Raw genomic sequence first — 27,896 nt, 5'->3', positions numbered from 1 at the left:
GACCAGAGGTATGTTCTGGCTACCTCCCCAGTTAGCGCAATTTTTTTTTTTTTTTCAGATGCCAAAAATGGCCTCCAGAATAAAAACCTTCTCAAGACTCCAGCTTTCACTGAAATTAGTCCATACCAAGGGAAGTGTAACACAAATTCATTTGAGGTACAATAGATTCTTAGAAAGAACCAGAAAAATGAACCAACCTTCATTCTTTTTGCACTCAACTGTAGATCAAGTAAAGCACTCAAAACGACTGGTTATTCATTATTCTACCAAAACCAAGATGACAGTTGATGATTGAGGTGGCTGTGTGATAACCAAAAAATCAATCAAAAATGGCTTAGGATGGTGAGGTAACAAAAGCCTGCCAGTATACACCTATATAACACTAAGTATATTTACAGATGATTGAAATAGATTCACAAGGATTCACAACATGCTCTGATTGTGGAATATCAATAAATTGTGGTACAAGCAGAATCCAAAACCTAAATAAACAGCACAGGGGAGGGAGATAATGTCACGAAGCAAATATTAGTGATACAACTTTCAATGGTGCACTGGTTATAAAGTAGCACTCCATAGAAAAAGGAGGCCATCAGCTGAAAATTCTATATGGCAAGTATGGTAGGAACACACCAGATAACAATGATACACCCAAAACACTGTGCAATGCACCTCCTCCGGGTGGGGGCTCCTTCGGGGAGGGGCAGCATGCCATGACCAGTTAGATAGCACCCAGCGCAGGCAGGGCGGGGTGAGCAGGTTGGAAACAAATGAGTGAAGTAGTGACATGTAAGATAGTACTCATGACGGCTACCAAGGGTAGTGATCCATCCAGAAACAGCACCTCCTCATAGGGAATTTGGTGTCCCATACCCTTTCCCATGTTGCTGTTCTATGTGTGTGCTGGTTAGTTATCCTTGATACCAGGTATATGGAGACTTGCAATGGTGATCTGATGTTGAATATGCTGTACAAATACAACCAACTCTTCATTGATTTGGATTTTTTTTCTCACTGAGATGGCTGAAAAAATTTCTTTTGATTTAAGGTGAATAAAAAAAAAACTTTTTTCTCCGATGTGATGCATGACATGAAGACTTGGTTGTATTAGTACAGTGATCCAGCCTACGATCAAGAGCTGCAATCGCATTGAGGACTACGGCTGCACCTGCCAATGGGGCTGGAAGGGGATGAGTAAGGACAGAGAAAATGCAAAAAGGGCAAACCTGCGGGTCCTGCAGGGGGCGTGGCGGCAGCAGGAGCAGGCGCTGGAGCGATTTGGCCCATTTGGGAGAGTTGCTTTGAGGTGATGCATCTGTGCTGTAAAAGGTGACCGCTTTAACGATGTTGGCGGGGATGGCCGTATTAATACCTGAAAGAAAGGTTAGTGATTTGGTTCTTAACCATTTAAAAAGAAGAAAAGAAAAGAAAAACTGACAAAGCTCATGTGACACGTTGGCCATGAGCTTAACTGCTGCCGTGTCGTTGGCAGCGGTAGGGGGGTTTGCAGGTTGAGTGGGAGGCTGTACACCAGCAACGAGTCCAGGTGGGAGATTGAGAGTAATTTAGGCCAGTGGTGTGGCCATGGTTAGGAGCTTGAACATGAGAATGAGAATTATTTATTAGCTAACTATGCTGCATAAGCAACTCAGGTAACTACCAAAATAGTGACCTCACTAGCTAAGTACTAATTGTAAGATCATTACAAGGTGCGATAAGGGGGACGTTGGCCAGACTAGCACTCCCCAAACTGCAAAAGCTGAACAACGTTGAGCCTGAAAAGGGTCAATCACATGTGACATGGCCTCCAATAGTTGAGGGTGAAATTTTATTCTCAGATCTACAGAATCAAGATCATAGAAAATTATACTGGTATGTTGCCTTGCAACAACTAACGTAGCATTATGAAGGTTAGCTGTGGACAAAAATAAAATTTTCTTGAAACCCATGAATTTTTCATTTGAAGATCTCAGAAGATCTTTGAAGATTGTTGAGGATCTCTGAAGATCTTTGAAGATTGTTGATTTTCTAGGGAGACAAATAGTCAAGAATCTTGAAGAATCTATACTTCTCTAACAATTGTCAAAGATATACTAGATTGTTAAAGATCTTGTATATATTCAAAGATCTTCCATATTCTCCAGCAAAGAATGGAATTCATTTCAAAGATCTTCGGCTTTCTTTGTCTCTCTTAATTTTTGGCTGGCCATGAAGGGCATTATGTAATGATCATATGATCCAGTCACAGGAACATGGCAAGCTTTATGTCTGCATTTGGAAGTCTGGTGATTCAAATGAATCAGTAACTTGCTGCAAATAACCACATAGCGCGCCTTCAGGTGCAAAACCTGATACCCAATTTTCTTAACCATCCAAACATCATTTGTAAAGCTACATATTTGGGTGGTACAACATTTTTTGTTGTTTGTCGCTAGTCACTGGGCCCCAAGTCTTGGATGCAGTTCTTGTACTAAGTTATCCTCCCTGCTCATTGCCGAACCACTTTGCGGTCCGCTCCTTGCAGGTCAACTTGTGGTTACAAAAACAACTGTATTTAAACCAAGAGAATCCCCCAGTCATACTTAAGCCTCTGAACAAGCAGTCACTGGAACAAACAGATACAAAACATCCTCAAAAGCTGCCAAAAATAAACATGAGAAGATGGAAAGAGGAGAGGTGGGCAGAGCCAATGGACAAACAACTGCAAAAGATCCTCAAAAGTGCTAAAAATAAGCAAATGACGACAGGAAGGGCCAAGATGGGTCACAAGAACAACAACAAGTACAACTTTGGAAATATTTTCTTTGAGTGAACCTGAGGGTGTAAGAACCCTCTACTAACATATCAGGTATGGTTGGATGGTATGATGTCATAGCTGGCTATCTTCCCCAATCTTAGGAGTCTTGAAGCTTTTATTCATAGTCAGTATGGCAGAGAGATCTTGTAATGCTTAGCTAAACCAGTGGAGTATAGAGCAGCATATACATCCCATCCTCAAATTCCCAAACTCAGTATTGCCCTTTTAAAATCAAACCCTGCATAAATCATACCAGGTATGTTTGAAGGACAGCCTCTGAAAAATGTCAGCAGACTATACATGTTTTCTCCCCAGAAATATCAGTGGTTGGTAACATTGAATGCACACTCCATATCTTTCCATCTCCATGCCCTACCTTTCTATCTTGCAATCCCATGAGCCCACTCCAACCATGTTTATCTTGCACCTTATGCCCTTGTGGTGAGTTCCTCAAATGATCTTGATTCTTATGGTCTATCTCACAGAACTTCCCAACCTAGAGCTTGAACAAAGAAACACTGCCTTTCTCAAACACAGGTGGTAACTTCTACTAGCAATAGGGTGTTTCACAGTAGGCCACCTTGGGCCCAACTTTGATCACCACTTTGTCCCCAACTTGCATGGAAGTTGGGGACAAAGTTGGTCAGTTTGGGCTTTGTCATGTTTAGCTCTACAATGCAAAGTTGAGAGGTGAGTTGGAGAGCAAAGTTGGGATGCAAAGTTGGGGTCCAAATCATGGTTCTGACATCGATTTGGGTCCCAACTTGAGAAAAAACAGCCCAACTTCAGACTTCCAACTTTGCAAAGTTGGGATCAAAGTTGGACTGCAAGTTGGGCTACTGTGAAACACCCTAATACCTTTCATTTGGATCCAAGAACATAGAAAATGGAGAGAAACTCACCTGTGGGCACAAATCCTCCCCACTTACCCTATATCACGACCTAGAGCTTGAACAAAGAAACACCACCTCTCACAAATGCACTTGGTAACTTTGACTGGTAAAATGTTTCATTTGAATCCAAGAACACAGAAATCAGGGAGAAACTCACCTCTCCTCCCCATATACCCTAAATCACAACCTACAGCTTGAAAGAAGAAACACTGCCTTTCACAAACACAGGTGGTAACTTCTACTAGCATTACCTTTCATTTGGATCCAAGAACATAGAAAATGGAGAGAAACCCACCTGTGGGCACAAATCCTCCCCACATACCCTATATCATGACCTAGAGCTTGAATGACGGAACACAACCATTTGAAAACACAGGTGGTAGCTTCTACTAGTAAAACCTTTCATTTGAATCCAAGAACATAGAAATCAGAAAGAAACTCACCACTGGGTAGAATTCCCCCCCATATCCACCTACGGCTGGAACAACAGCATACAGCCCCTTTCATAGTGCAACAGATGTTGAGCAGGGCAGTCTATGCTTCAATGAGAGGCCAATAACACATAATTAAAGGACAAACTCACCAACTATGCTTGAGGAGAGTGTTTTGTGTTTGTGTTGATGAACAAGATAGCCAGAGGCTGTGCCAACAACCCTCAAGCTTGAGGGCAATGACATCATAACAACTGGGCATTTACAGCAAGTCGCCAGGTATGACGTTATCTAGAGTAATTACTCCTATCAATCCAAGACTTCATCCTTGAGTAACAAATTTACCCAACATACAGAGTGCTATTTGCAACCAAAAAATCTCCAAACTACAACATGTTGTGAAGGGAATATAGCATATGAATCCTGACTTGGAAATCCATATGAGCCACTCCAAAACTTCCAACATCTTCCATGATAGCTTGGGAATCTGTACAGGAAGCATATGAGAAATGTCATATCTTATGGATTTATGTGACTTGAACATCCATGTTTTTCTACTGCCTTGAGAAAGATTTGGAGGACAGTCTCTGCTCAATTGTTGTTGCTGATGCCATTCCCAGTGATGAACCGCCCTTTTCCATCAATAAAAGTGTGGTTGACTATACCAAACTGAATGAGGCCTGTTTTTCAACAATAGGTATTAGAAGTAGCATGAGCTAAGACATTCATGAAACACACCATGTTGACCATCATGATGCCAGAGTGAATTGGCACCAGTGACTTTGTATACTTTACAATGGATGCTGCGATCACCAAAGCTTCCAGGGGAACCGTGGACACACAAATAAGAAGCAATTATACACATGTGTTATGCAATGCCCACTAGCAGCTAGCCACCCAGCAATCATATGTCAGCCAAAGGCAGGAAATATTTCCAGAATATTTGTGATCAATGCATCAAGCTGAGCATCTGTGATGTCACTGGATGATTTGCAGTTGGATTGTGTACAGACAGAAGTTATTTGTCCATCTGGAAGGGTATGAGATATGGAAACTGGCTCTCCAGGTGAAACAAGGCCCTGTTCAAGTGCCCTCTGACAGACTGTATGTGCATTGCATCCAAGAACTGGCTGAAGGCCTGATGGTCCACAAAGATTCAGGGCCTCCTGAAGAAAGATAGAGTCGATCTCAACATGAGGTTGTCCTCACTTGCCATTGCTCGAGCAAGTAGAAACAACAAGAGAAGCTCCCTCCTGTGGATCAGAAGATTGATGGCATGCTTGATTGAGTGCTGCAGCCATCGCATTGATGCTCTGTTGTAGAGTTGCATACTCTGCACTTGGAAAGTGGTGCTGGTGCTATTAATGTACTTAGAAACTTTAAAATGGTCAAAGCATTTGCAAGCTCACTGCCTCAGCTGCCTGAAGCAGACAAAGGGCATCTGTCTGGACTCTGCTGCTTGGAAACTTCCTGGCAGCATCTCCAAGTTGGGTTCTTAGAGCAGTTCTCATCTGGTCACTCAGGACAAGATAAGCAGCTCTAATGTTTTTCAGCTGCTCAGACTCAATCTCAGACATGAAGTAGAGTGATGTTTTTAGAAATTCAAGTTTGCAGGATGTTGAAGAGCAGTGGTCACTTGAATACCAAGCCAGAAAGAGAACAATAACATTGCCAAGCATAGGATGCCCCTGAGAGAAGTGCCTGTACATCAATGCCTTGGCCTGGTAATAAATTCGGCAACTCACCATTGAAAACAAGATGTCGAGATTCTTCAAGATCTTTACAAATGTAGATAATTTGTTGTCCTAATTTCTGCAATATTCTCAAAGATTATAGAGGATTATAGAGGACATTAAATGGCAAAGAGCAAAGATTGTTGAAGATCTTCCATTCAAATTATACCAAGGGAAGGAAGAATCTTGAAGATTGAATCAAAGCAAACAACTGACAACAAACAGATGAAAGGGGAAAAAATTGAAAATCTTTGATGATCTTCAAAGATCTTTGAAGATCTTTTCCTCATATTTTCATATGGCTAATTTCTTCAAAGATCTTGCAAGATCTTTGACAATAGTTGAAGATTTATTGAGAAAATTGGGTCTATGGATAAAAAAAGTTATTTTTGTCCACAGCTAACCGTCAAATAGCATAGAACACTTTCCTAATTTTACTCAGAAACCAACTGTTACTCAGAAACCAACACTGCGACAAACTCTGCTGGTCAACACGGATTTGAGTAACCGGAAAGTTCATTCCAATTTGAATATTTAGCATGTCCCTTGTCATACATAGTCGTGTGTAGTGTTTAAAGGTTCAGTTCAGTCCGGTTTTTTGCCCCAAAAATGCGCAACCGTGGACCGCAACCAGTCCAGGACCAACCCAGATATTGAGGGAACCGAACCGAACCACCTAGGACCGGTCTTTTGCGGTCCATGATACCGGTTCAGACTGATCCAGACCGGTTTTTTTGCGTATAATTTATTATATCAATATAAACCATTTGTATCTCAACCATTATTACTCTGAAAAATAAATGGATTATATAAAATAGTAAAGCATTATAAATACCTGTCATTCTACCAATTTTCAAGAGATTTAATGAAGATTTGACATAGCTATGACTGAAACTGAATTACATCTCCTAGAGACTCGGGTAAAATATGGATTTGGTTATATCTTTCTCAATTCTTAACCGTTTTTGATGAAACAAAAACCCCATAAAAGGCAATAAACGTGGTTACAAGGCTATGTAACGCACGTGACCGTTTAACCGGTTGCAACCGATTAAAACCGGTCTTTGAACGGTTTTAAAAGATTTTCGAAATGAGGCAACCGGCAACCGGACCAACCCCAAATTGGGGCAACTGCAACCGAAAAAAAGACCGGACCATGGTCCGGTTCAGTTCGGTCCACCGGTTTTTTGTGGTCCTATGGACTGAACCTTTAAACACTAGTCGTGTGGTGTTCTTTCAATTCGAGGAGTTGCTGGGAGGTGAGGAAGTTAGTGTTTGAAAGTCCGGTTCAGTCCGGTTTTTTGATGCCCAGGGGCGTTAACCATAACCGTAACCGGTCTGCCTTTTTCCCAGAAGTCAAAAGACCAGACCGGACCACAAAAAGACCACAGACCGCGGTTTTTTGCGGTCTATAGACTGGTTTCGGTCTGCATCGGTTTTAACCGGTTTATGACCGGTCTTTAGGCCAATATTTTAAAATTATGAATCGGTAAATTTATTAACATCTCTAATAGCTTCAAAACGAGCCCAAGAACGTTAAATTCCGTTAGGAATTGGTGCTTCTATAAAATAAGTCTGGTACATCTATTATTCCCAAAAGTAATTTACATTTTAATTCATATCTCTCTCGTTTTTTTACCAAATCGTACGTTCTTGGGTGCGTTTTAAAGGGTATTTAAGGGGCTACAAAAGACCGGTTCACGTTAACCAGTTTTTTTGCGGTCTTTACATTTCAAAAATAAAAGACTGTAACCGCAGGTCCGGTCTTTTGCGGTCTTGGTCCGGTCTGGTTACGGTCTTTTTCCAGTCACGAGACCGGACTTCCAAACACTAGAGGAAGTCTAGTCTGACAGGGACTGCGCTGGCGAACTGTTCACAAATTCTTTCTTGACATTGAACCTGGGCTTATTCAGATGTGGGCTCTGGTTCTACAAGTCATGACGGATATATATTGGTAGAGCCCTTGTGATCTTTTCACTTCCGCTGATGTAGTATAAGTTTGTGAACCTAAGATTTACAGTGAAATGTTCCTAATAAATATCGAACTTGTCCATATATGAGCCTTCATGAAAACCAACACCAATATCCTTAAATGGCGATGGATGCACCTATTCACAAAATTCTGAAAAACCTAACAGGTGAAGCATTAGTTACAATGCTATTGAAAATCATTTTAGAACAGATGAATGACTCAAGGTGCCAGACGACTGGCGAAATGTATGGTAAGAGATTATACCAGGGAGAAACCTTGACAAATACTCACAGCCTTTCCTACCCGCCGAGTTGGTGGCCATGTATCCATAGTAGCATTTCGGGTTATCTGGGTGCCAACAAGTCAGTCACTCAGAAATTCGGCCTAAATAAGTTCACAATCGAGCCGCACCTGGATATCCAGGCTCTGGAATTAAGATCCCATCTGTGAGAAGTACTTCGCCAGTCGAGATGGGAAGCCAGTTTGGGAAATGTCCGGAAGCTGCAAATAATTTCATCGTCAACTTGAAGGTAGCGCGATAAGCGCAATGCACTGACTCGTTGCCTTGATTTTCCTAGAAAGTGCTGGAGGCTCGGGAGGTGACACTATAGCTGCTCTTGTCTTGCACACAATGGCCATAGGTTGGTCTTCGGTGCTTCCTAAATAATCGTCACCAAGAAGGGTCAAGACGTCGGTGTCGTCCATGCAAGAATCACTCCCCATGTCCTTGAATAGCTGAACGTCATCACCAAGACAGTCCTCTGCTTTCGAGAGGCGAGACTTCAAGGATGAAATGGTGCGCGGCGGCGCGATAGAGAGCACGTCGACTCGTCCTAGCGATGTGTCGTCTTGATCAAAATGCGTTTTTGATGGTATTTCACCCACATCATCGTAGACGCAGTAATAGACTAGATGAACATGAGGACATTCAACAACGTATAATGTTATCGCGCGTACCATGGCGTGTATCCGTTGTATCAGGTGTTTCAGGTAGGTCTTTCGATACATCTGTGTTTCGCGCTCGCTTTTCAATGTCTGCATTTCCAATGACCAAAGCTGCTGGGTCGTCCACAGATGAGCCTATTCCCGATTGTCCAAAGAGCGAAATCCGGGTGGAATCCGGCATTATAGCAGACTGGCTCGGGAGTGTTTCGTATAGATTCGAGTTTTCGGCCCCAGGGAAACCCTCGATCTTGCAGAGATACCTCTTGAGGGACGAGACAGTATGAGGCGGTGTGACAGCCTTGGTAAGGATTCGTCCTATGGATGGGTCGTTTGAGTAAATGCGGTTGTACGCTTCGATAGCTCCATCCTTCGTGTAAAGACGGTAGTATACTAGCCGCCTGTCTTTGAATGAATGAATTGCAAAGTTAACACTTAGTAGCGCACGATGGCGGATCCCTTTCACTGGACCTTTTCTCTGTGAACAACTTATATCTCCTGACCCCCTACCATCCAACGAAGCTACGTGCAGAAATGTTGGTGGTTCTTGCGCAACACTGCTAGTCGTGTGCATTATGCGTGGCACTGGTTGATGGTGTTGAGCGTGGCAATCATGAAGTGGGCGCCTCTGTTGTGGCGTTTAATTTATTCGTTGGTGCATGTTTGCAATGCGCTTGCCTCTGGAAAAGCATAGTGAGGCTATAGCCTCACTGCCAATAGCAAATCCGCACAGCCTTTATCCACTTGACATACCTGCGAGCGGAGCATTGACTTTCACATCCAGTGTCTCCACTTCTTCATTATCAATCTCATCGCTGCAGCGAGACCTTTATGCAACTGCGTGACAGCAGCTCCAGGAGTGCGACCGACGGTGCGGATCAACACACCCGATGCGGGAAAGGAGAGAAGAAGACAATAGCGCCTGAGACGAATAGCTCCGGGCAACCAGCCCCAGACCTAGAAGAGGTGTGTGGCTTTAGCGTGTCCAATAAAAAGTTTTTTTTCAAAAACATCCTCGCTTTGCAGCGCAAACCGGTAGTATCCCGGGCACGCGCACGGTTCGACTACGTAGCGTCGCCTGATGACCCTTCCGAGCTATCCTTCAAACGAGGGGAGATCTTTGACGTTCTAGACAGCTCAGCCAAATGGTGGATAGTGAAGAAAGCGGATGCGTCTACCGGCATCGTACCGTCCAACTTTGTGCGATCATGCGACCGAAAACTCGATTCCCGATGTCAAGCCAAGGCACTATATAATTATCAGGCGGCGCCTGGTCAGCCCGAAGAGGTATCGTTAACTAAGGGGGAGATACTCGACGTTCTCGACGATTCTGGAAAGTGGTGGGAAGTGCGGAAGGCGTGCGGTTGGGAGGGGCTAGCGCCTTCCAATTATCTGCGAAGATTGGTTACGCCGGGTGTTCTGGCGGAGGCGCTGTAGGACTATCGAGCGGCTTTTGATGATCCCGCGGAAGTATCTTTCTCAAAGTTCGATACTCTCGACGTTCTGGATAATTCTGGAAAGTAATGGGAAGACTAGGATTGCTCCTTAAATTTTTTTTACGGGAGACTTGTTGCGCGTTTGTTGGACATGCAAATCTGCAGAGCTCTTTTCAGTCTTGGTAAATTCATATGCATATGCATTGTCGTTTCTACATACCTTGTATTTTTCTTTCTGTGCAAGGCTTGGGAGACCTCATACCCAACGGGCTAGGGCGCAGAAGCTAGTAGAATAAGCAAGTCAAATTTAGAAAGAGGACAGAGATAAATACGCTATGCCTTCCGAGCCGTCTTCTCATTGAAAATCACAAAATGGGCTAGCAACCATGCTTTCCATTCTCGCCAAAGGTGTCCCTAGCCACCCCGAGTCTCAAAACAGAGGGAGGTGTGGGAAGACGGACGATCATTGTAGAACTTCGTGAGGATTGAGTCGGAATATACGTATGCGTGTACAACGGCGACTCTTCCGTGCATATATATGCGCCCGGAATACTTGAACTTTCATCCAGAATCAGTTACATAAAGAGCAGGATAAGACACGAACTCAAAGAGATGAGTAGCTGCATGATTGACGTCAAAGGGTTTTGTTGGGAAATATATGCACATCGTTCTCCTCCATACAGGGCCTGGGACTCTGTTGCCAGCCGTGGGCTGTGCGTGGGCGGAAAGAGAAAGAATTTGAAACCAGTTACAGTTCTAGAACAGCGCACAAGCCAGACTCGGGCAGGGTTCCTGTGTTGATTTTGTTTTAGAAGAAAAGTTGTGGTCTGTCAGAATTCTATTTTAAACTCAGCTCATTCGGCGTAGGCCGAGCCTGCTTCTCGCCTCTGGACTCTGGAGCCACAACATCGGACGAGGACGTTGAAGGCTATAAGTTTCATGACGGCGACACGCTTCTACGTGTCCTTTTTTTGCAATATGAGCAAGGAAGTCATGGCGATGATCGATAATCGCTGGAGTTGAGGGAGGATTTGGGGAGGACTCGGATTGATGATCAGATGCTGGAGTCGTGACTCGTAGTAAGCGATTTCAGATTCCTCTGCAAAGCATATGCACAGAAACATTTTATTAATAACATACCTTAGCCACTTTGTGCCTCATCTGCCCGAAATCAACAAGAATTATACATGCACCCCTTCGCGCTGTGCATGAAGTTTAGGCTTATCTTCACCTCACATGCAATGCCATCTTCGGATAGGCTTATTCATGACATCTCCCACACTACCGCTCCTCGCTTTCTCTGATGGATATCATCATCATCATACCTGCTCCGAATGTGACCGTTAGCGTTGGGCGCTGAAGCGGGCTATACAGATGTCGATTGATTGGGAGAAGCTTTTCGTACAATCTCGGAATCGACGTAGAGGAGAAGACAGATATACGACTCAGCAACCCGGGTAACGCGTGTACAGGGCGAACATCCCCAGATCGCGCACTGCATGTAGGCTCAAGATTCAAACCTTGGATGCTCAGGGCCACAAGCTAACTGCGTGTCTCGTCCGCCCCTTTCAAACAGGTAATTGGGGGTGGTGAGGAATCTCTTCTGACGTATAACAACCACCGGAAACATAGCCTAACTGATGGGAAATCCGCACAGCCTTCATCCACTTGACCTGCCGCAGTACAGAGCATTGACTAGTACATCCAGTTCCCCCTCTACTTCATTTCCACCCTCGGATCTCATAACCATCTCGTCCCATCCATCGGTGCAGCGAGACCTCGATGCAATTGCGTGACAGCAGCTCCGGCATCGCGACCGACGGAGCAGATCAACACACCCGATGCGGGAGAGGAGAGGAGACGCCAATAGCGCCTGAGCCGAATAGCTCCGGGAAACCAGCCCCAGACTTAGAAGAGGTATGTGGCTCCAGCGTGTCCAATAAAAAGTTTTTCAAACGAAACATCTTCACTTTGCAGCGCAAACCGGCAGTACCCCAGGCGCGCGCATTATTCGACTACGTAGCATCCCCCGATGACTCCACCGAACTATCCTTCAAACAAGGGGAGATCTTTGACGTTCTAGACAGCTCAGCCGAATGGTGGAGGGTGAAGAAAGCGGATGGGTCTACAGGCTTCGTGCCGTCCAATTTCGTGCGACGATGCCATGACCGAAAACGCGACTCCCGATTTCAAGCCCAGGCACTATATGATTATCATGGTCAGCCCGAAGACGTCTCATTTACCAAGGGGGAGATAGTCGACGTTCTTGACGATTCTGAAGACTGGTGGGAAGTACGGAAGGCGTGCGGTTCGGAGGGGCAAGCGCCTTCTAATTATCTGCAAAAATTGGTCACGCCGGGTTTGATTAGGGCGGAGGCGCTGTATGACTATCGAGCGGCTTTTGATGATCCTGAGGAAGTATCTTTCTCCAAGCTTGATATTTTCAATGTTCTGGATAGTTCGGGAGACTGGTGGACCGTGAGGAAGGCTGATGGGAGGACTGGGATTGCTCCTTCGAACTTTTTACGAGTTTTTACATAGACTCAATGTATGAAGTTTGCACATTTTTTCGTCATGCAAGTAGTATACGGTCCTTCGGCCCATGTGCATATGTCATGTAGTTTCTACTACAAACCCATACCTTGTGTTTTTTCCTCCTTGTGAAATCTGGATGGTTCATCAGACGTGGTTCAAGGGTTATAATTTTTGTGAAATGGAGGGACAAGCTCTGCCGTCTCTGCGAATTGACGAACATTTTGGCTGTACAGTTGTGCTGGGCTGCAAGCTTGTTGAAAGACATTTATAGATGGGATGGATAGGCACATCCTTTCTCGAACTTCGGGTTTGCTAGTCTGGAGGGCAAAACTTTTATTATTCAGTTTTGAGAATATACACAAAAGTACATTCGGCCAACTAGCTGAAGAACATAACTACTGTGCGAGAATAATCGGATATCAGCAGAAAGTGACCATAGCTTTCAAACAGATGCGCAGCCTCATTAGCTGACGGGCGGGTAGACGTATATCAAAGAAAATCCCGCTTACCCCTCTGCACGACTACCCGTAAGAGTCACGTCAACCCGTAAATTGAGTACAGAAATATTGATTGCTCACATGCCAGTTTTCCAGCCGAGTTGATTGCCATGTAACCAGTATAGCTGCCTTTTGAGGAATGTCATGTTTCGAAAGAAGAGAGAACGTAAAGATAAAATACCTGAGTCTGAACGGGCTCTGCCAGCATCTAAAATGTATGGTTTTGTTACCTTGACCCCGTTAGTGTGGAGAATCTCTCCTTTTTTGAAGGCATGCCACGTGGAAATGTTATATGAATTAGGACCTTGAATACAAGCGTAAGATTACAGCGGGCGAGTCTTTGATGATTTTACTCACTGGATTCGTATTTTCCTCGAATCGGCCTTGTCATCGTTGATCCTTGACCCAGCGTTTTTGGCTCGTAGATGAAGGCTAACGGGCCATCTTCAAGGCAACCCGGAAAGGTCTCTGCGAGAAAGGATGCCTGGTCAGCTTCCTTCATGAGGGTTTCACCATCGGTGTCCTCGAACAATTGAATCGCCCGGTCTACGATGTCTTCGGCTTTCGCGATGCGGGATTTTAAGGAGGCCACAGTGTAAGGTGGCGCCACGGATAAGGTGTCTACGCGACCCAAGGAGGTATCATTTCTGTCGAAGGTTGTTTTCGAGTTCACTTCGCCGTCTTCATCGTATACACGGTAATATACTAAAAACGATAAGAGCCGAGGCCCGAGAATGACGATCAGAATGTCAGGCGTACTGTAGTGCGTCTCGTGTGGGTCAAGGTTTTCGCTGGCCTGTGGATCAGGGCCGCTTGATCGTTTCTCAACTTCAGCAGCCCCGACTACCAAAGCCATGGGCTCGAGAGATGACACGCCTAAGCCAAGGTGATCACGAAGCTTGAGACGTGTGGAATCTGGAATTGCAGCATAATTCGACAGCGCTTCGAATAAAACGGCGTTTGATCCTGCCTCGCCTTCGATCTTGCACAGATGTTTCTTCAGTGATAGGGCGGTATGAGGGGGCGTGATGGACTTTGGCAGAACGCGGCTAATGAAGGGATCGTTGGAGTAGATGGGATTGAGGGACTCGATTGCGCCGTCTTTTGTGTAAAGACGATAATATACTATTTGACGAAATTCAGTGGGATCGGTCCAACACCGAGAAGAACGTAGGCTGGACGCACAGTAACGAGGGGCCGTTGCTTCCGAGTCGCCTGTCTGCTTCGTTGGACCAAAGTTCAATCTATCAAAGACGGTATTACAGAGTAAGATCATATGCTCACCCCGTCGGTGTGTCCTCCACGACCATCCACGGAATTTTCTAGAGCAATTGTAGAAGCATGCGCACTGGAAGGGCTTTGCGGTCCAGATCTGAATAGGGCCATCAGTATGGATCTCAACGAATGTGGGTGGAACACAATGAGGTACGGGCGCTTACTTAGAACGATTTTGTATGCGAGTTCACATACGAGATGCCAGGAAGGGGTGCAAACTTACTGACACGATCAACCACTTCAAGTTGTAGATGATTACTATTGTGTCCGATTTGAGTCTGTTGGGGCGAGCCCATGCGAGACCTTACAACTTCTGTAAAGCCCCAATGCCTTCTAAGTAATATTCCTGAGCTCAAGCTGACGAAAGCTTGAAAGCGGATTTGTACGCCATGGCTGCCCTGAGTGAACTCAACGCAACTTGGCCAGAATGAGTTTTTCCACATCGCAAGTTCTGTCTTTTACCAGAGCGAGTATGTAAGTAGAGGTGCAAGGTAGAGAAGTCCATAGAAAGTCCAAAAACAAACCATTATTTAGATACGCACAGTAAGAAAGGATGTGAAGGTGAGTAGGTATGTCAGTAAAAGCATTAATTCGTAACAAGATCGTCCAAAATCAAGGGTTCGCCGCTTTGATAAGATCAGCTGCTTTCTCTGCAACACCATACAGCGTAGCTGATAAATGTGCGCTGACTTGCATAGGAAGAACCGAGGCATCCACAACGCGGACGTTGGCAGTATCATACACTCTCAGCTGTGCATCGACCACACCTATCAGAAATAAGACCCGTTAGCTCTGGTGCACAGAAGGGGAAAGAAAGAGGAGGGAAAGTGTTACCTCCAAGACTACGCCTCATCATAGCGGCGGTACCGACGGGATGAGCTACAGAGTCAAAGTTTCCTTGCTGGATCCAGGATTTCCATGCTTGGTCAGAGCCGCGGTCAGGACCGTCGGGAACGGCTCCTGCAGGTCTGCTCTCCCCAGTGGAGAGGGAACTAGGGAGAAGAGAATATCAAGTTCAATCCGATCGTGTGCAGTGATGAGAAATCTGACCTTAGAGGAGGTGTGGTGAGTATCTTGCGTGCCAGGCGAGCACCAGCGACTTGGATGTTGAGGTCAACGTCGACGGAGTAGTAGTTGACTTTGACCTGGGGCTTGGTGAAAGGATTTGTGCTCTAATGTGGGAATGAGTGAGCGAGGGGATAAAGGAGGAGGGAAAGCATGCTGACAGTGATTTGGACGGTGCCCCTACTGAAAGGGAGCAAGTTCCACGCAAGGATGCCCAATGTGCTGTGAGTTACAGGTCAGGAATTGTGTGGTTGAAGTAAAGCAGGTGAATCGCTCACTCAGGGTATCCTGTATCGTAAAAGAGTTCCATGACGGGAGCTAAGAGGGAGATAAGTAGAATGAAACAACTAGTAAACGGTGAGAGACAGACCATTGTTGTTGATGATCAAGTTAGCTTGAACCTGAAAGATCTGCTGGAGAGCCGCTGCCGACAAACCCGAGCCGGCCTGAGAAGCTGCCCACGATGGGATAGACTGTTGGATGTGCGTAACAGTTGCGCTAGCCTGCGAGCCCATGACTTGATACAGATTAGGGTACGCGATCGCATCTGAGGGCCCTCTTCCGCCAACGTCAAAGCCATTGCTACGAGCTCCATGGGTAGTCATTGCCTAAGAGAAGCCTCGTACTTGGTTTGAGTAGAAAGTGCAAAATGCGTACCTGTTCCTGGAGGTTCTTGCCGACGGTCTTCAAGTCGATTAGAGTGGTGATGCCCAGAGGCGCTAGGACGGCAGAGTCACCAATACCAGAAAGCTGAAGCAAGGCAGGCGTCTGGCGTCTCAGTTAGCAAAGAGAGCAACAAAGCCGATGAGGGGTCCGTACTTGAATGGCACCCGCTGCCAAAATAACTTCTTTTCTCGCGAGTGCCGTGTAGCGCGTTGAACTGCCCGCCGCAGGCGCAAACTGGACTCCGACTGCCCTCAATGGAAGGACGGAGTTGGACCAGTTGATTTTGGTTACCTGGGGAACGGAATGAGCAAACGGAAACGAAGGCGTTCGGTGAGTTAGTTACAAAGTGATTTGTGAGGGTGATCCAGTTTGTGCGCTGAGTTTCGACTGGAGAAAGATATGCTGTCGCCGAAGAGGATCGGTGATCGCCATCATGCCAGTTCATCATCTACACGATTGTTTCCACTGAGTTAGCACTGTGGCGAGTATCGAGAGAGTAAACGTACAAAAGGAGTTATGGAAACGCAGTTGGGTGTACCACCATTCAAATCCTTGTAGTGATTGATCCCAGTCAGACCGACGATCGTGTTCACAAACGCGGATTGTTGTGGGCCGCCGTACATAGCATCGGGGTAGGTAATTTGTACGGGGCCCGTATACCCGTGATAGTCTGGGAGGGATTGAGCTCCTTTGGCGGCCTGTTGGCTGTTGGGTGCAGAGAAGGTTTCGGACTTGGGGTAGCAAGTGTTAGAGAAGATATACGTCGTGAAGTCAGTCAGAAAGCCAACCTTTTTCATATAGTTCCAAATTCCTTGCCAATTCCATCCTACACTTGCTTCCGATGGTTCGAGTAACGTCGACCATGCGTCATATTGAGCAGCCAGCCCACGAGTATAAGCCCCTCCATTGATTGATGCTGTGGCTCATGTAAGAAAGAGAACGCCCTTGAACGGGAATTGAACTCACAGCCGCCGCCCAATGTTTTGCCACTAAGAAGTATAAACAGTCAGCCACTCGCCCAAAACAACGACGTTAAGCGCTCACCCAAGAATAAGTTTTCCTTGATCCGCAGGCCAAGAAGTCATAATCTCGCTACCAAAGGCTTGTCCATAGTTGTAAAGGTCATAAACTCGTGGATCTTGTCGATTGTCCGCGCCCGTTTCGATGACCAACACTGTGATTTTGGGATTTTCTGCCAGCCGCCCTGCAACGGTTAAGCCAGCCAGACCACCGCCGACGACGATGTAGTCGTAGGTTTGGCCGTTGACGCCAGTCGGAGAGGTGATGACCCCAGCTAAAACAGGAGAGAGGATGAAGAGGAGCGAGGACGCTAGGGCGCCAAGACGGAGCATAGTGGAGGCGGGAACGAAAGGAATCGTCGTCGGCGGCGGTCGCGATAGAAACGTATTTATAGGGTCTTCTTATTCTACCACTCTCTAACAAAGCTTTTGAGATCCCAGGGACCGCTTTAAATTCATGGAAATAACTCACCCAGAGGAAAACTTTCAAAATGGTGGAGAGAATAAAGGTTCCGTTCGAGCGGCTATACACGGCTGTTTAGTCGAGGTTGACTACAGCAAACGGCCTATGTCCTCCGAAGATTCGGCGGTGCATTACTTCGAACTGCTATGATCGCGTAATTTGACTCAAAATGGGATAAGAATGACAAGAATCTTTGATTTTTGAACGACGGCAGGCTCGAAGAAGGATCCAGGAAGGATCATAATGAGATTTGTAATTGGCTATTCCTTTGAAACCAAACATAAAGGGTCCGCCAGGGCGCGACGCATGATAACAAGGCCGCCGAAATACTTGCGAAATACCATGCAGTCGAAAACAGTTGAGCCTAGTATGATTGGAAGGAATCACCGATAATTTATGTAAAAGCTGCCTGGACTCAAGAAAGTTCTCAGCGTTTTGTAAGCATCCGCTTCTAGCGTCAAGCACAAGTACTTACTTGCGTATGTCTAGGGAAAGATCATTGAAATGAAAGAGGAGAAATAAAAAATTGGGACAAGACAAGGACAAGACCTCTTCGATTTTAATCTTGCCTACGAGCAACTAGTGACAATTTCCATTTCTGTTTTGCGAATCAGGTGTGCACAAACATCGCGAAAGTCAGGCACGTGATTTTGCGCTCATCAACATCAATCATCCCAAATCAACGCCTCAACATTTGGCGTTTTGAAGCGAGCCAGAGTATCTGACAAGTGACGACGAAAGGCCTCTTCGTCGAATTCCTCTCGTCTTGAAAACGGAAAGTAGCAAAGACTTGCCCACCCTCGAGGAGGTTTCGCGAATTTTTCGGTATCTCCCATCAGCAGAATCCCTCCCCAAATCATATTCCATTCACTACTCATCCGGCCGCGTAGTCCGTTGGCGGTAAGAGTGGGAGACTGCTACTCCCGCTCAGGAGGGGGTTAGCCCAAAATGGTCAAGGTCATAAGCTACGACAACAAGTTGTTCTACCGGACCGGTGGCTTGCTATTCTTAGTTCTCAACTCTCGGTCGGTCTTGGATCATCTGAGTTGGGCTCTGGCAAAGGCGAATTGCTGTAAGTATAAATTGTCTTCTGTAGCCCCCAGCTCACCTCGGTAAGCTTTAATCCTTTTGTCCCAACTCATGCTCATGGAATCGTTAAACTTCCATCTCGCCACGCGTCCTCAGGAGTTCCTTGCTGAATTACCTGCTTGCACTGTTCATGTGAAAGAACGGGGCGACTCCTGTTCCCCGTTTAAACTCAGGAGCAGCCATATTACGCAGATGAACCTCCATCTCGCATCTTCTTAGGCCCTTAACATGACAATTATCCTTTGGGCAGTGGGCACGAAGGACTCATCAGTTTTTCCTGAGGTGGATCATCTTGTCTTACTGTGGATTGACTTTGAACAGCTACGTTGATTAACGAAACCGCCGAAATTTGCGGCACCGACATCAGCTCGGTCACTCAATTGGCTGTCTCTACAAAGGCTAGAAGTCGCGAAATGGAAAGAATATTGATCGGCGAACTTGCTTACAGGCAGCCAACGAGGAGTCCTCGAGTCCTACATCCACTCTTCCACCCTCCTCGAACTTAATCTTGGAAAGAATCCAAACAGTAAAAATTAATTCAAGTGCGCCGGCAAAATCGTGTACTCGCATAATCACACGGAGTCCGGGACTCATCGGCCTTTGCGGCCATATCGGTAACATTTAGGCCACTCAAATCGCACAATCTTTGTCAGGATTGCACGCCGAGTTGGCAATCCTGGTGCTAATGATTTTTATTACCAAGAAAATCGATCTATTCGCCAGAAAAAGCGAAGAAGGGCTTATATTGAGACACGCCAGGTGCCAAATCGCAGGTGGGTCGGTCTTCTGTCACAGATTACCCCCACACGTATTATTCCTCGCAGTATCAGGTCCAAAATCCTCAAATCGACGAGAAGCGGAACTTATCATGATGGTTTTGGGTCGAAGCATCGCTGAGAAGAGAGTCTTACCCCAGCGAGGAGCCTCAATGACTCAGTGGCGAAGAATAGTACCAACCGCTGCCTCCTCCATCGCTGCGAGAATCTCGTCAGCAGTGCGCTTTTTAATAAAGTAAATCCCTTTCCCTGCCGAAATTTGATTACTCAAGCCAACCTCCCAGGGCGAATATATCCTCAATTCTAAAAAGCGAAAATTAATGAGAGTGTAAAGCCGAAGCCTCGGCCTAATGGCAAGTAAGTAGCTAAAGTTCATGTCCGAGTTATCGTCCGTACTCTAATCGCCTATGAAGGTGGTGGGTTCGACGAAAATTGCGAGAAGACATAGAACAGGAAAGAGAGTCGGTTGGCGCCGCCGATACATAATAATACAGTGCTGACCATCTGTGGCGCGACCCGTCGGGCAACGGAAAAATCAAACACGGGGGAAAAGAAGAGAATGGGGTGGCTATTTTATTTCCCCTCAGCAGATTTGGAGATTTCCTTGAGGGTAATGCACCGCGAGGTGAGTAGCAGTAGATCCTGCGGCGCTATGCGGATCTCCTGGCGGAGCTGCTGACGAAATTTCTTGGCTCCTCAAATCCCTTGTTGCCTCCCCAGGCAATCCTTGATACGGGCTTCTATGGCTATCCACTCCTCCCTCCCCGGGGATCTGGTTGCCGTATCGAGGATTTGCGTGCATCTCAAACCAAAACGGGTCTAACGGCAGCTGCCCGCCCGCCGGCCCTGGCCCCATACCCTGCATGGCGTCGAGACTGAAGTTGAGGCGCTCACCGCGAGCGTTGTAATGTGCAATAGACGAAGACGACTCCATAGGAGAGCCAAGGGTACTTGTGCTCCTGCTAGCACTCACAGGCGGCGAAGTTTCTCCGAAAAACTGCGGGTCGCTTGTCAAGGCAATGAGAAAATTTCACAACGGGGGTTGAAAACAACTCACGTCATTGCGGATTCATCCTGGACCCTAAAACAATCGTCTCGATGCTGACCCCGCTCGTGAAAAGGGGATGGCGTAAACAAAGGAGGGTGTTCTCCTGGTCTCGGGTGGAATCTCGTGGATATAGGAGCGGATGAGACCACTCCTCGAAATGGCGCCTGCGACGACAGAAATGCATCTCGTTCCGAGTCTGATAGTCTGGGGGGCAGCTTCTTGATAGAGCCAGGCTGTTGCTGATAATTCGTGTGCGATCTCTGCTCCCTTTCTTGGAAATCACTCGTTAGAGGTCGCTCAAGTCTTAAATGATTCGAAGATGTCTCTAGTTGCAGGTTAGGGGGTCGAGGTCGACTGCGCCTATGTTCTCCTAATGAGAGCGAGTGACGATGTTGGGAGTATCGGGGGCCTCCTTGTTGTTCGTGCGTGGTGTTCATGGCGGCTGGGACGGCATCTCTATGATCTGACTCTGCGCTGCTGTTCGTACTCAACGTCCTGCCCCGAGAACCGGGTCTGGCTTCCTCAGCTTGAGCTGAAATACTCGACTTCGACTTCGGTTTATTCGGTCCACGCACTCGACCCTCTTTAGCATATTCACAGATAAGGCCTCTGGTGGCGCAACGTTTGCAAGACGGGTGCTCTCCGCTGCACTGTCGATAGGAAGAACAGTAAGCGAAGATCTTTGCATAAGAATCCACCTTACTTTGGCCTTCCTCGTTCGGCATTTCTCGCATGCCTGCGCTGTTCGCAGTCGTGGATGCTCCGGAGTACGATAGAATATACCAGTTGCGGGATCTAGAGATCCTGCTAAAGTCCTCGCGTGTTGCAGTCCACCGTTCATGGGAAGTGGGGGTGGTGAGAGGCGGGGTGGCGGAAATGGAGAGGGGCTAGGAAATGAATCATACAGCACCGACATACCCATGGTTGTGCCTTCATACGGCGGCCAGCTCTGTGGTGAATGGCTGTGGTGGGGAGCAGAACGAGGTGCATCGTCTATTTGGGGCCGTCCAACTGGGTACAAGGCGTGATGGCCGTGCGAGTTGACTGCGTAATGGTCAAAGGGGCGATTCTCACCACATTCTCCTCTGATAAATTCAGTGCCGGGGCGTGATGCCGATGAGTGCTGATTCGAGTTGTGAGATGTGTACCCAGATGGAGGGAGTTCGACGTTGGATGTAATATTATCCTGCGGGCCAGAAGGGGAGTATGAGTGTGGGTAGAGGTTCTCATACTGCACCGACGCGGATAGATCGTCGAGGAGCTGAAAAGCCATCCCAGGGTTTTGAGTTGTGGTGCAGGGGGAGAGGGGAGAGGAGAACTTTATGAAAACGGTGAGTTGGGCATTGAATTAAAACGTGGGGTTTTGGCTTTGACAGCGCCTGATGTAAGTGTATGTTCAGGTTGCAGGGGCCGAGCCTCCGGAAGGCCACCGATCTATATAATGATCGAGTGTCCGTCCGAGAGAAAAAGGAGCTACGGAGGACGGAAGCCACTGGAGCCCTCGTTTACCTCAACAGGCGCTGAATTTTGAGTGCCATCAATCAATCATTCTCTTTGGAACGGCGTGCATCAACGAGTAATATTGTATCTAACAAATATTTTGCTGCGTTTGAGGAACGAGCTCAAGGATGAATTGAATGCCCAAGCAGTAAACGGAAGAAAACACAGTGCTATTTCTGGTCACTTTCAGAGCCGCGGCAACTAAATTAGATCTTGCTGACAAATTCAACCTCCGCGGTAAACTTGACGTTTTGGTTTTAAAAATACATCTATAGGCTCTAAACAAAACCATATCTCTCGCTTTGATGGTATATGAACGAATGACTGATGACATTGAAATCAATTTTCCAATCTTGCAATGTATCGACTGCAACGTTTCTCCAGGGTAAAATGGGAATCAAAAATCTTCCCTCCATCTTGAAAGGCGACCACTTAGCTATGCGTTCATCCAAATTATTTTCTTCAAAAATCTCATAACTCCGCAGGGATTGATTTCTGTGGACAGTTGTCCCTTTTATTCAAAATTGAATACCAACAGGAATTATCGTTTAACTCCATTTTCCTTATAAGGTAGCGGCTCGTAGGGCGTTGAGTACTTGAGTGCTCATAGGTGCTCATTTTTGCCATTCACCTTTGATCCAGATTTGGAATACGCCCTTCGATCAAAACTTGGCGAGTGGTCACCGGCTCTCCGGCAATACAAACCATATCATCTATTGGCACAAAGAGGAAAGGAAACTGCGTATGGAATTATAGAGTTTGAATCTTAACTTTGATTTACCACCGTCTTCTGGGTTCGCCTCCCAAGGTCGTATCGACGCGTGAACACAAACTCAGCGTCACTTTGTATTTCTAGACCTAGATACTACAATGGCGGAGGTCCTCTGTGAAATCACCTAGTATTTGCCAGTGCGGGGAGGTTTAACCTCGGCTTTTCCCCTTTTCATTTCGCACTTTCGCAAAATGAGCATAATAGTTTATTTGTTCGAGTGGGAAGGGTTTAAAATATTACTGGTCCCAGCCACTCGTTGGCTACTGAGTTGTAACGTCGGCCTCGTTTATAAGTTTACAAGCCGACATTTAAAATTTGTCTTGATTCACCAGGAAGTCACCGCGTCTTTCTTGGTAAGGTTTGACCGTGACCGGCTAGTTCGGCTGCTTACCCAGAGAGAAGAAACCTCAATTTCTTCAGTTTTGGGGCGCGACTTCGACATTTTACCCACCGATTCCTTGCAAACCTACACAGGCTCGTATCACGTACGAATTTAGAATCTCTGTTTGTGAACGAGGTCCGAGATCTCCATCGCGCTTCCATTATCCAAGATCTTTTTTCCTTGCGTTTTGCGTTTTGTGGGTTAGATTTCTACGCTAGAGATCTCGCCTATCTGGGTAGGTAACCGACGTTCGATTGCGTCGCATAAATCTCCCATTCTTATTTAATATGAGAAAGACAGCGGATTGTCGCGAAAGGCCTTTTTTAAAACGAAGTTGATTTTGCATATTTCTCTCTCGGTTTGAAATGCGCCGTTCCTAATTTAACGTTGAAGAAACGCCATATCAGGGCTGGAAAAAAATACAAGATTATATGAGAAGCGACTTCCCGCGAGCCGATGAATGGACTGAGATCACGAGATACTTGCTCAGGTCCCCGTTGAAAAATCTTCTGTCGTCGCGGAATGGTAATCGCAATGTTGTTTCCAAAAATTATAGAGGAGCTCGCCGTGCATCTACCCCATAAATGCCGCCGGCTTGCTTAAATCCAAAAGCTACGGTCTCGATTTGAATCTAAACGCGTGGTGGCTTTAGAACTTTATCAATGCTGGATTCTTAGTTTGACACAGTGACGTAACCTAACCAGCATCAATTCTGGTAGAGCCAACTGGAATACTTAAAAACTGCTTTGACGGACGTTGGGATGGGATGATAGTGAAAAACATCGACGCGACTATGCGGTGCTTGTTAACGCAAGACCGCGACAACGGCAGCGAAGAAACGAAAGCAACGTGACACTGGAGTTGTAGAGATAAGCTGAAAAAGAAGGTAATAAATGAATACTTTTGAGGTCTAGTGGCAACTTTGAATGGCATTTCGATTGAGGATGTCAAACAACGCATTGCAGAGAAATAATGAGTTTCAGAGTTACTACCGCTGTCCTCAGAAAAGTATTCGAGAATTGTCTGACAATAATGAATATTACTTTCACAACGCGCCGCAATTGACGGGGATAACGTAACCGTCCGATGGTCCTGGTTGGCAGACGAATGTCAAGAGTATATCTTGAGCGCTGAACTGTGATGCTCACGGTAGCAGCTCTTTTTCAACGAAGCCTGTGTTTATTCTTGACCGCAAGAGTTGATCAGTGACAAAAAAATTACAAGTGTGGTCTCTGCTCTTTCAAACCTGACTTGTTAGCACGACAATCCAGAGTACAGGAAGAAAGGAAACAAAAATGTAGCAATTGTCTATTTTTAGCTCAGCTTATTTTTTTTTTAGATTCGGCGCTCACGAAAGACACACATGCGCATTCCAAGATCGAGAAAAAATGGCGACAATGAGTATTCATATCATTTTCACACTTGAAGGCTTTGAGAATTCGGGGCGGTGTTAATTCTAAACATCGCTACTTGAAAATTATAACTGCCCAAATTCGGGTCAGTCCCATTTCGGTGCAACTTGCTCCATCTACGGACCGAAGTCTTATCGAACAGATAGTCATACTACTGGAAATACGCGTCTGGTTTTGGTCTGCGCAGCGTTGTCGGGGCGATATCGCCGCAGCTCAAAATAAAAATTTATATACGGGTCTTATCCAACTTATCTCAACAATATATTTCTTATCTAGCATGAACTACACCCCGCGTATGACGACATATATCCTGGTATTTCTCGATCGAAAGATCGCAAGCGATCACAGGCGATCACAACCTCCTGGAATTCACTTTACAAGTATAGCAAAAGCTTCCGCTGCGCCTGTATTTATGAAGCGTAAACCGTACCACAACATTGGCCCGAACGTAACCGCTCACCGCGTATACACACATGTGTGGAAGGTAAGTACAGAACGTGGTTTATATGCATGAATAGGGGTCCAACGTTCAGTTGAGATGAAGTCGAAAATATGGAAGGGGTAATCTTTCATAGGAATGCGCGTACGCACCGTGTAAGGAGCCGAATGGATCAAAAACTGCAGTAACCTGCTCCGCTGTAGAATATACCATTCAATTCGCAAGGTATATGGTTCAGAAGGCCCGAGATGGCTTGTTGAAAGTCTAGGCTCCCCATGCGACCAGTCGTTTGGCCTGACTCGACATTTGCAGAAAACCTACCTAATCAAATGTCCGACGGACGGGGGAGAAAATTGATTTACCTATTGTTCGGGTAAGAGGGTTACTTCAAGACAATCATTCCATCCAATGTGACTTTCTTTGTAACTGGCAGTGATATCGATGGCAGCAAAAGCTGTTGAAGATCTAGAGCGGTAGAAGACCAGGGCGAAGATCGGTGGCGGACTTTTAAGACTATCAAAAATTAAACGCATTCGTAACCCATTGAAGTATTTCTGTAATGGCGACAGACCTGGCGCAGCGCTTTCATTCATGGACGTGCGGACGAAAGAGATGGTCAGTCACGTGATGAGCTTGAGGCCTATTTGAAATTGCGGTTTGAACCAAACAAAGATACTTCAACTTGTCCACCTCTCCGCTCGAAGGTATCGTGTTGGCATCGCGCCTAGTGGCTAATCAGAGCAAGATATGTCCACAAGAATGGAATTACGAGCACGGAAGTATAGCCGACTCGTACCTGGAAGTGGAGAGGCCCCTGCCTCGCGCAATCACGACTTCTGAGTGCGTCATTTGGTGCGTTAATAATCGAAATCGCCTATTTCAAAGGCAGGAGTACATCATCTGACGTCCGAACGCTGAAAAAGACATTCAGATACCCTGTTAAGGCGTGCTTGATGCGCCGCCCTTATCACTTCTCTTGATTGCGCTCTCAAGTGCAAATATTGCTTCGGATGGCATTCTCGCCGGCACGCATCGTCTGTGACTATAAAAGCTCGTCAGAACGGTCTTGAAAGACCACAAGTTCGCTCTCATCTCTGGAAATCCTCTCCACTCTCGCTATGGCCCCCTCCGTTGCTCAACTCGACTCTGTTACAGCCCAGACTGTCCAGAAAGTCGCCACAAAAGTGGCAAATCTAGATTTGAAAGCTGATGTACGCTTTATTTTCTCTCTCTTCATTGACGTCATTGATTTTTTGCGGGCAGGGTCCCTCATACCCATTTTACTACCCCTACTACGACAATGACGAGAAATTCCCTCCAACCGAATTGTTCGGTAAGTTCCTCACATACCCAAGACGATTGTTATGTTTTCAAACTCTCCAATAGATCACGTTGACCCTGGCACACGCGCCAATCCAGCGAAGCCGAATCTTCTTAATCTCGACGTCAAAGTCCAGCACATAAGCCCATACCTCGGGACTGAAGTTACCGGGGTCCAGATCTCCGAACTGTCCAAGGAAGGACTGGACGAACTTGCATTGTTCGCTGCCGAGCGCAAAGTCCTTCTTTTCCGTGACCAGGACTTCAAGGACCTTTCTCCCGACAGGCAGATTGAAATCACCAGGTGGACCCATAAACTTATAAATGCCTGACCGACGCTAATGAGAGAGCTTAATAGGCACTTTGGACCTATTCAGAAGCACCCCACGTCAGGCAACGTGAAAGGCTATCCAGAATTCCACGTTGGTAAGTGCACAATCGATTTTTCTATCAGCAAAACTCTAACCCACGTCATTCACAGTGTATCGTGATGCGCAGCATGACAAATTTCAGGAGTATCTAGGCGGAGACAAGATCAACCAGACCAGTTGGCACTCGGACGTTTCCTATGAGAAGCAGCCGCCTGGCGCTACGTTCTTCTTCATCCTGGACCAGGTCCGCCACGTTCTGGGCATTTTACTGCAAGGCTAACTTTGCTTTATAGCCCGAGACTGGTGGCGACACGTTGTTCCTTTCCCAAGTCGAAGCTTATAACCGCCTGTCGCTCGAGTTCAAGAAACGCCTTGAGGGCCTGCGTGCGGTCCATAGCGGCGTTCCCCAAGCAGAGTTTTCCCGGCGCCGTGATGGTCCCGTCCGCAGAGAGCCCATCGAGACCGAGGTATGCCTCCCTTCTTGCTCACCTACACGTGTACTATGGTACTAATACTACCCTCAGCACCCGCTCGTTCGAGTTCACCCTGTTACGGGCGAGAAGGCGTTATACGTCAACCAAGGATTCACTAAACACATCGTCGGATTCAAGCAGGAAGAGTCCGAGTACCTTCTCAAGTTCCTCTTTGACCACCTTGCTAAAGGTGCCGACTTCCACATCAGAGCGACTTACAAGCCTGGTACCGTCGTTGTTTGGGTGGGTGACGCTCTTTTTCGCTTTCACCCGTTCTTTGCCTCTCCATTTGCCTCTCGGATTGCTGATGTCCTTCTTTCCCCAGGACAACCGCGTCACTGCACACTCCGCGACTCCCGACTTCAGCCCCACTTTCCGAAGACACGCGGTCCGCCTCACGCCTCAGGCCGAAGTTCCTACGGAAGCCACTGCATGATTCGCGCTGAGAGGATTTATGTATCAGTTGACGAACATTGCATTGATAGAGAATCTGTAGAGAATCGTTTTGAATTGTACATTTTCGTTTGAAGGAAATCATACTCAACTACACTGGTGATATATGAAAACCCGTCGTCTGTTATTCAATCCCT

General features: G+C 46.4%; 10 protein-coding genes across 10 annotated transcripts; 4 read left to right on the top strand and 6 right to left on the bottom strand.

Annotated features, from left to right (window-relative positions):
* Positions 1-1,156: 1,156 nt before the first annotated feature.
* Positions 1,157-1,903, bottom strand: LACBIDRAFT_329063 (uncharacterized protein; the record flags this gene model as incomplete). Its single annotated transcript, XM_001883054.1, has 5 exons — positions 1,157-1,180; positions 1,227-1,372; positions 1,439-1,523; positions 1,794-1,840; positions 1,897-1,903. The coding sequence occupies 5 exons, from the start codon at positions 1,901-1,903 to the stop codon at positions 1,157-1,159; spliced, it is 309 nt and encodes a 102-aa protein (XP_001883089.1).
* Positions 1,904-3,363: 1,460 nt separating this feature from the next.
* On the bottom strand, positions 3,364-4,871 carry LACBIDRAFT_329062 (uncharacterized protein; the record flags this gene model as incomplete). Its single annotated transcript, XM_001883053.1, has 8 exons — positions 3,364-3,580; positions 3,727-3,793; positions 3,848-3,877; positions 3,986-4,013; positions 4,134-4,162; positions 4,274-4,375; positions 4,476-4,608; positions 4,860-4,871. 8 exons carry the CDS (start codon positions 4,869-4,871, stop codon positions 3,364-3,366), a joined length of 618 nt encoding a protein of 205 aa, XP_001883088.1.
* A 3,095-nt stretch (positions 4,872-7,966) lies between these two features.
* LACBIDRAFT_300508 (uncharacterized protein) lies at positions 7,967-9,342 on the bottom strand (the record flags this gene model as incomplete). Its single annotated transcript, XM_001883052.1, has 5 exons — positions 7,967-8,061; positions 8,118-8,174; positions 8,238-8,327; positions 8,384-8,734; positions 8,784-9,342. The coding sequence occupies 5 exons, from the start codon at positions 9,340-9,342 to the stop codon at positions 7,967-7,969; spliced, it is 1,152 nt and encodes a 383-aa protein (XP_001883087.1).
* A 257-nt stretch (positions 9,343-9,599) lies between these two features.
* Positions 9,600-10,205, top strand: LACBIDRAFT_300507 (uncharacterized protein; the record flags this gene model as incomplete). Its single annotated transcript, XM_001883177.1, has 1 exon — positions 9,600-10,205. The coding sequence occupies one exon, from the start codon at positions 9,600-9,602 to the stop codon at positions 10,203-10,205; it is 606 nt and encodes a 201-aa protein (XP_001883212.1).
* A 1,781-nt stretch (positions 10,206-11,986) lies between these two features.
* On the top strand, positions 11,987-12,745 carry LACBIDRAFT_300506 (uncharacterized protein; the record flags this gene model as incomplete). Its single annotated transcript, XM_001883176.1, has 2 exons — positions 11,987-12,121; positions 12,182-12,745. 2 exons carry the CDS (start codon positions 11,987-11,989, stop codon positions 12,743-12,745), a joined length of 699 nt encoding a protein of 232 aa, XP_001883211.1.
* A 483-nt stretch (positions 12,746-13,228) lies between these two features.
* LACBIDRAFT_300505 (uncharacterized protein) lies at positions 13,229-14,512 on the bottom strand (the record flags this gene model as incomplete). The annotated part of the gene is made up of 6 exons (XM_001883051.1): positions 13,229-13,260; positions 13,318-13,365; positions 13,418-13,540; positions 13,594-13,941; positions 13,996-14,361; positions 14,422-14,512. The coding sequence occupies 6 exons, from the start codon at positions 14,510-14,512 to the stop codon at positions 13,229-13,231; spliced, it is 1,008 nt and encodes a 335-aa protein (XP_001883086.1).
* Positions 14,513-14,940: 428 nt separating this feature from the next.
* Positions 14,941-17,691, bottom strand: LACBIDRAFT_174286 (uncharacterized protein). Its single transcript, XM_001883050.1, has 13 exons — positions 17,287-17,691; positions 17,209-17,231; positions 17,031-17,158; positions 16,749-16,973; positions 16,586-16,690; positions 16,396-16,533; positions 16,234-16,344; positions 15,947-16,184; positions 15,855-15,894; positions 15,738-15,798; positions 15,562-15,683; positions 15,346-15,503; positions 14,941-15,278 (listed from the first exon to the last, which is right to left on the bottom strand). The coding sequence occupies exons 1-13, from the start codon at positions 17,592-17,594 to the stop codon at positions 15,124-15,126; spliced, it is 1,812 nt and encodes a 603-aa protein (XP_001883085.1). The 5' UTR covers positions 17,595-17,691; the 3' UTR covers positions 14,941-15,123.
* A 981-nt stretch (positions 17,692-18,672) lies between these two features.
* Positions 18,673-19,319, top strand: LACBIDRAFT_329058 (uncharacterized protein; the record flags this gene model as incomplete). The annotated part of the gene is made up of 3 exons (XM_001883175.1): positions 18,673-18,796; positions 18,828-18,836; positions 19,135-19,319. 3 exons carry the CDS (start codon positions 18,673-18,675, stop codon positions 19,317-19,319), a joined length of 318 nt encoding a protein of 105 aa, XP_001883210.1.
* Positions 19,320-20,172: 853 nt separating this feature from the next.
* On the bottom strand, positions 20,173-21,910 carry LACBIDRAFT_300503 (uncharacterized protein; the record flags this gene model as incomplete). The annotated part of the gene is made up of 3 exons (XM_001883049.1): positions 20,173-20,596; positions 20,647-21,287; positions 21,341-21,910. 3 exons carry the CDS (start codon positions 21,908-21,910, stop codon positions 20,173-20,175), a joined length of 1,635 nt encoding a protein of 544 aa, XP_001883084.1.
* A 4,350-nt stretch (positions 21,911-26,260) lies between these two features.
* On the top strand, positions 26,261-27,742 carry LACBIDRAFT_300502 (uncharacterized protein; the record flags this gene model as incomplete). The annotated part of the gene is made up of 8 exons (XM_001883174.1): positions 26,261-26,353; positions 26,406-26,475; positions 26,529-26,766; positions 26,821-26,888; positions 26,944-27,077; positions 27,127-27,300; positions 27,358-27,549; positions 27,632-27,742. The coding sequence occupies 8 exons, from the start codon at positions 26,261-26,263 to the stop codon at positions 27,740-27,742; spliced, it is 1,080 nt and encodes a 359-aa protein (XP_001883209.1).
* Between the last annotated feature and the right edge of the window lie 154 nt (positions 27,743-27,896).

Source organism: Laccaria bicolor, genomic scaffold (genome assembly GCF_000143565.1).
Source record: "Laccaria bicolor S238N-H82 LACBIscaffold_19 genomic scaffold, whole genome shotgun sequence".
In the NCBI taxonomy this organism is placed as follows: domain Eukaryota; kingdom Fungi; phylum Basidiomycota; class Agaricomycetes; order Agaricales; family Hydnangiaceae; genus Laccaria; species Laccaria bicolor.
Note: the sequence above shows the minus strand (reverse complement) of the source record. Positions and strands in the feature narration are given on the sequence as shown.

Bases quoted from the DNA above. Each gene is read 5' to 3' on its own strand.
- LACBIDRAFT_174286 (XM_001883050.1), bottom strand. From the start codon at position 17,594: ATGCTCCGTCTTGGCGCCCTAGCGTCCTCGCTCCTCTTCATCCTCTCT. The intron at 16,691-16,748 runs GTACGTTTACTC...ACAATCGTGTAG, and splicing joins GCGTTTCCATAACTCCTTTT to ATGATGAACTGGCATGATGG. The intron at 15,895-15,946 runs GTCTGTCTCTCA...TCTCCCTCTTAG, and splicing joins CTTGATCATCAACAACAATG to CTCCCGTCATGGAACTCTTT.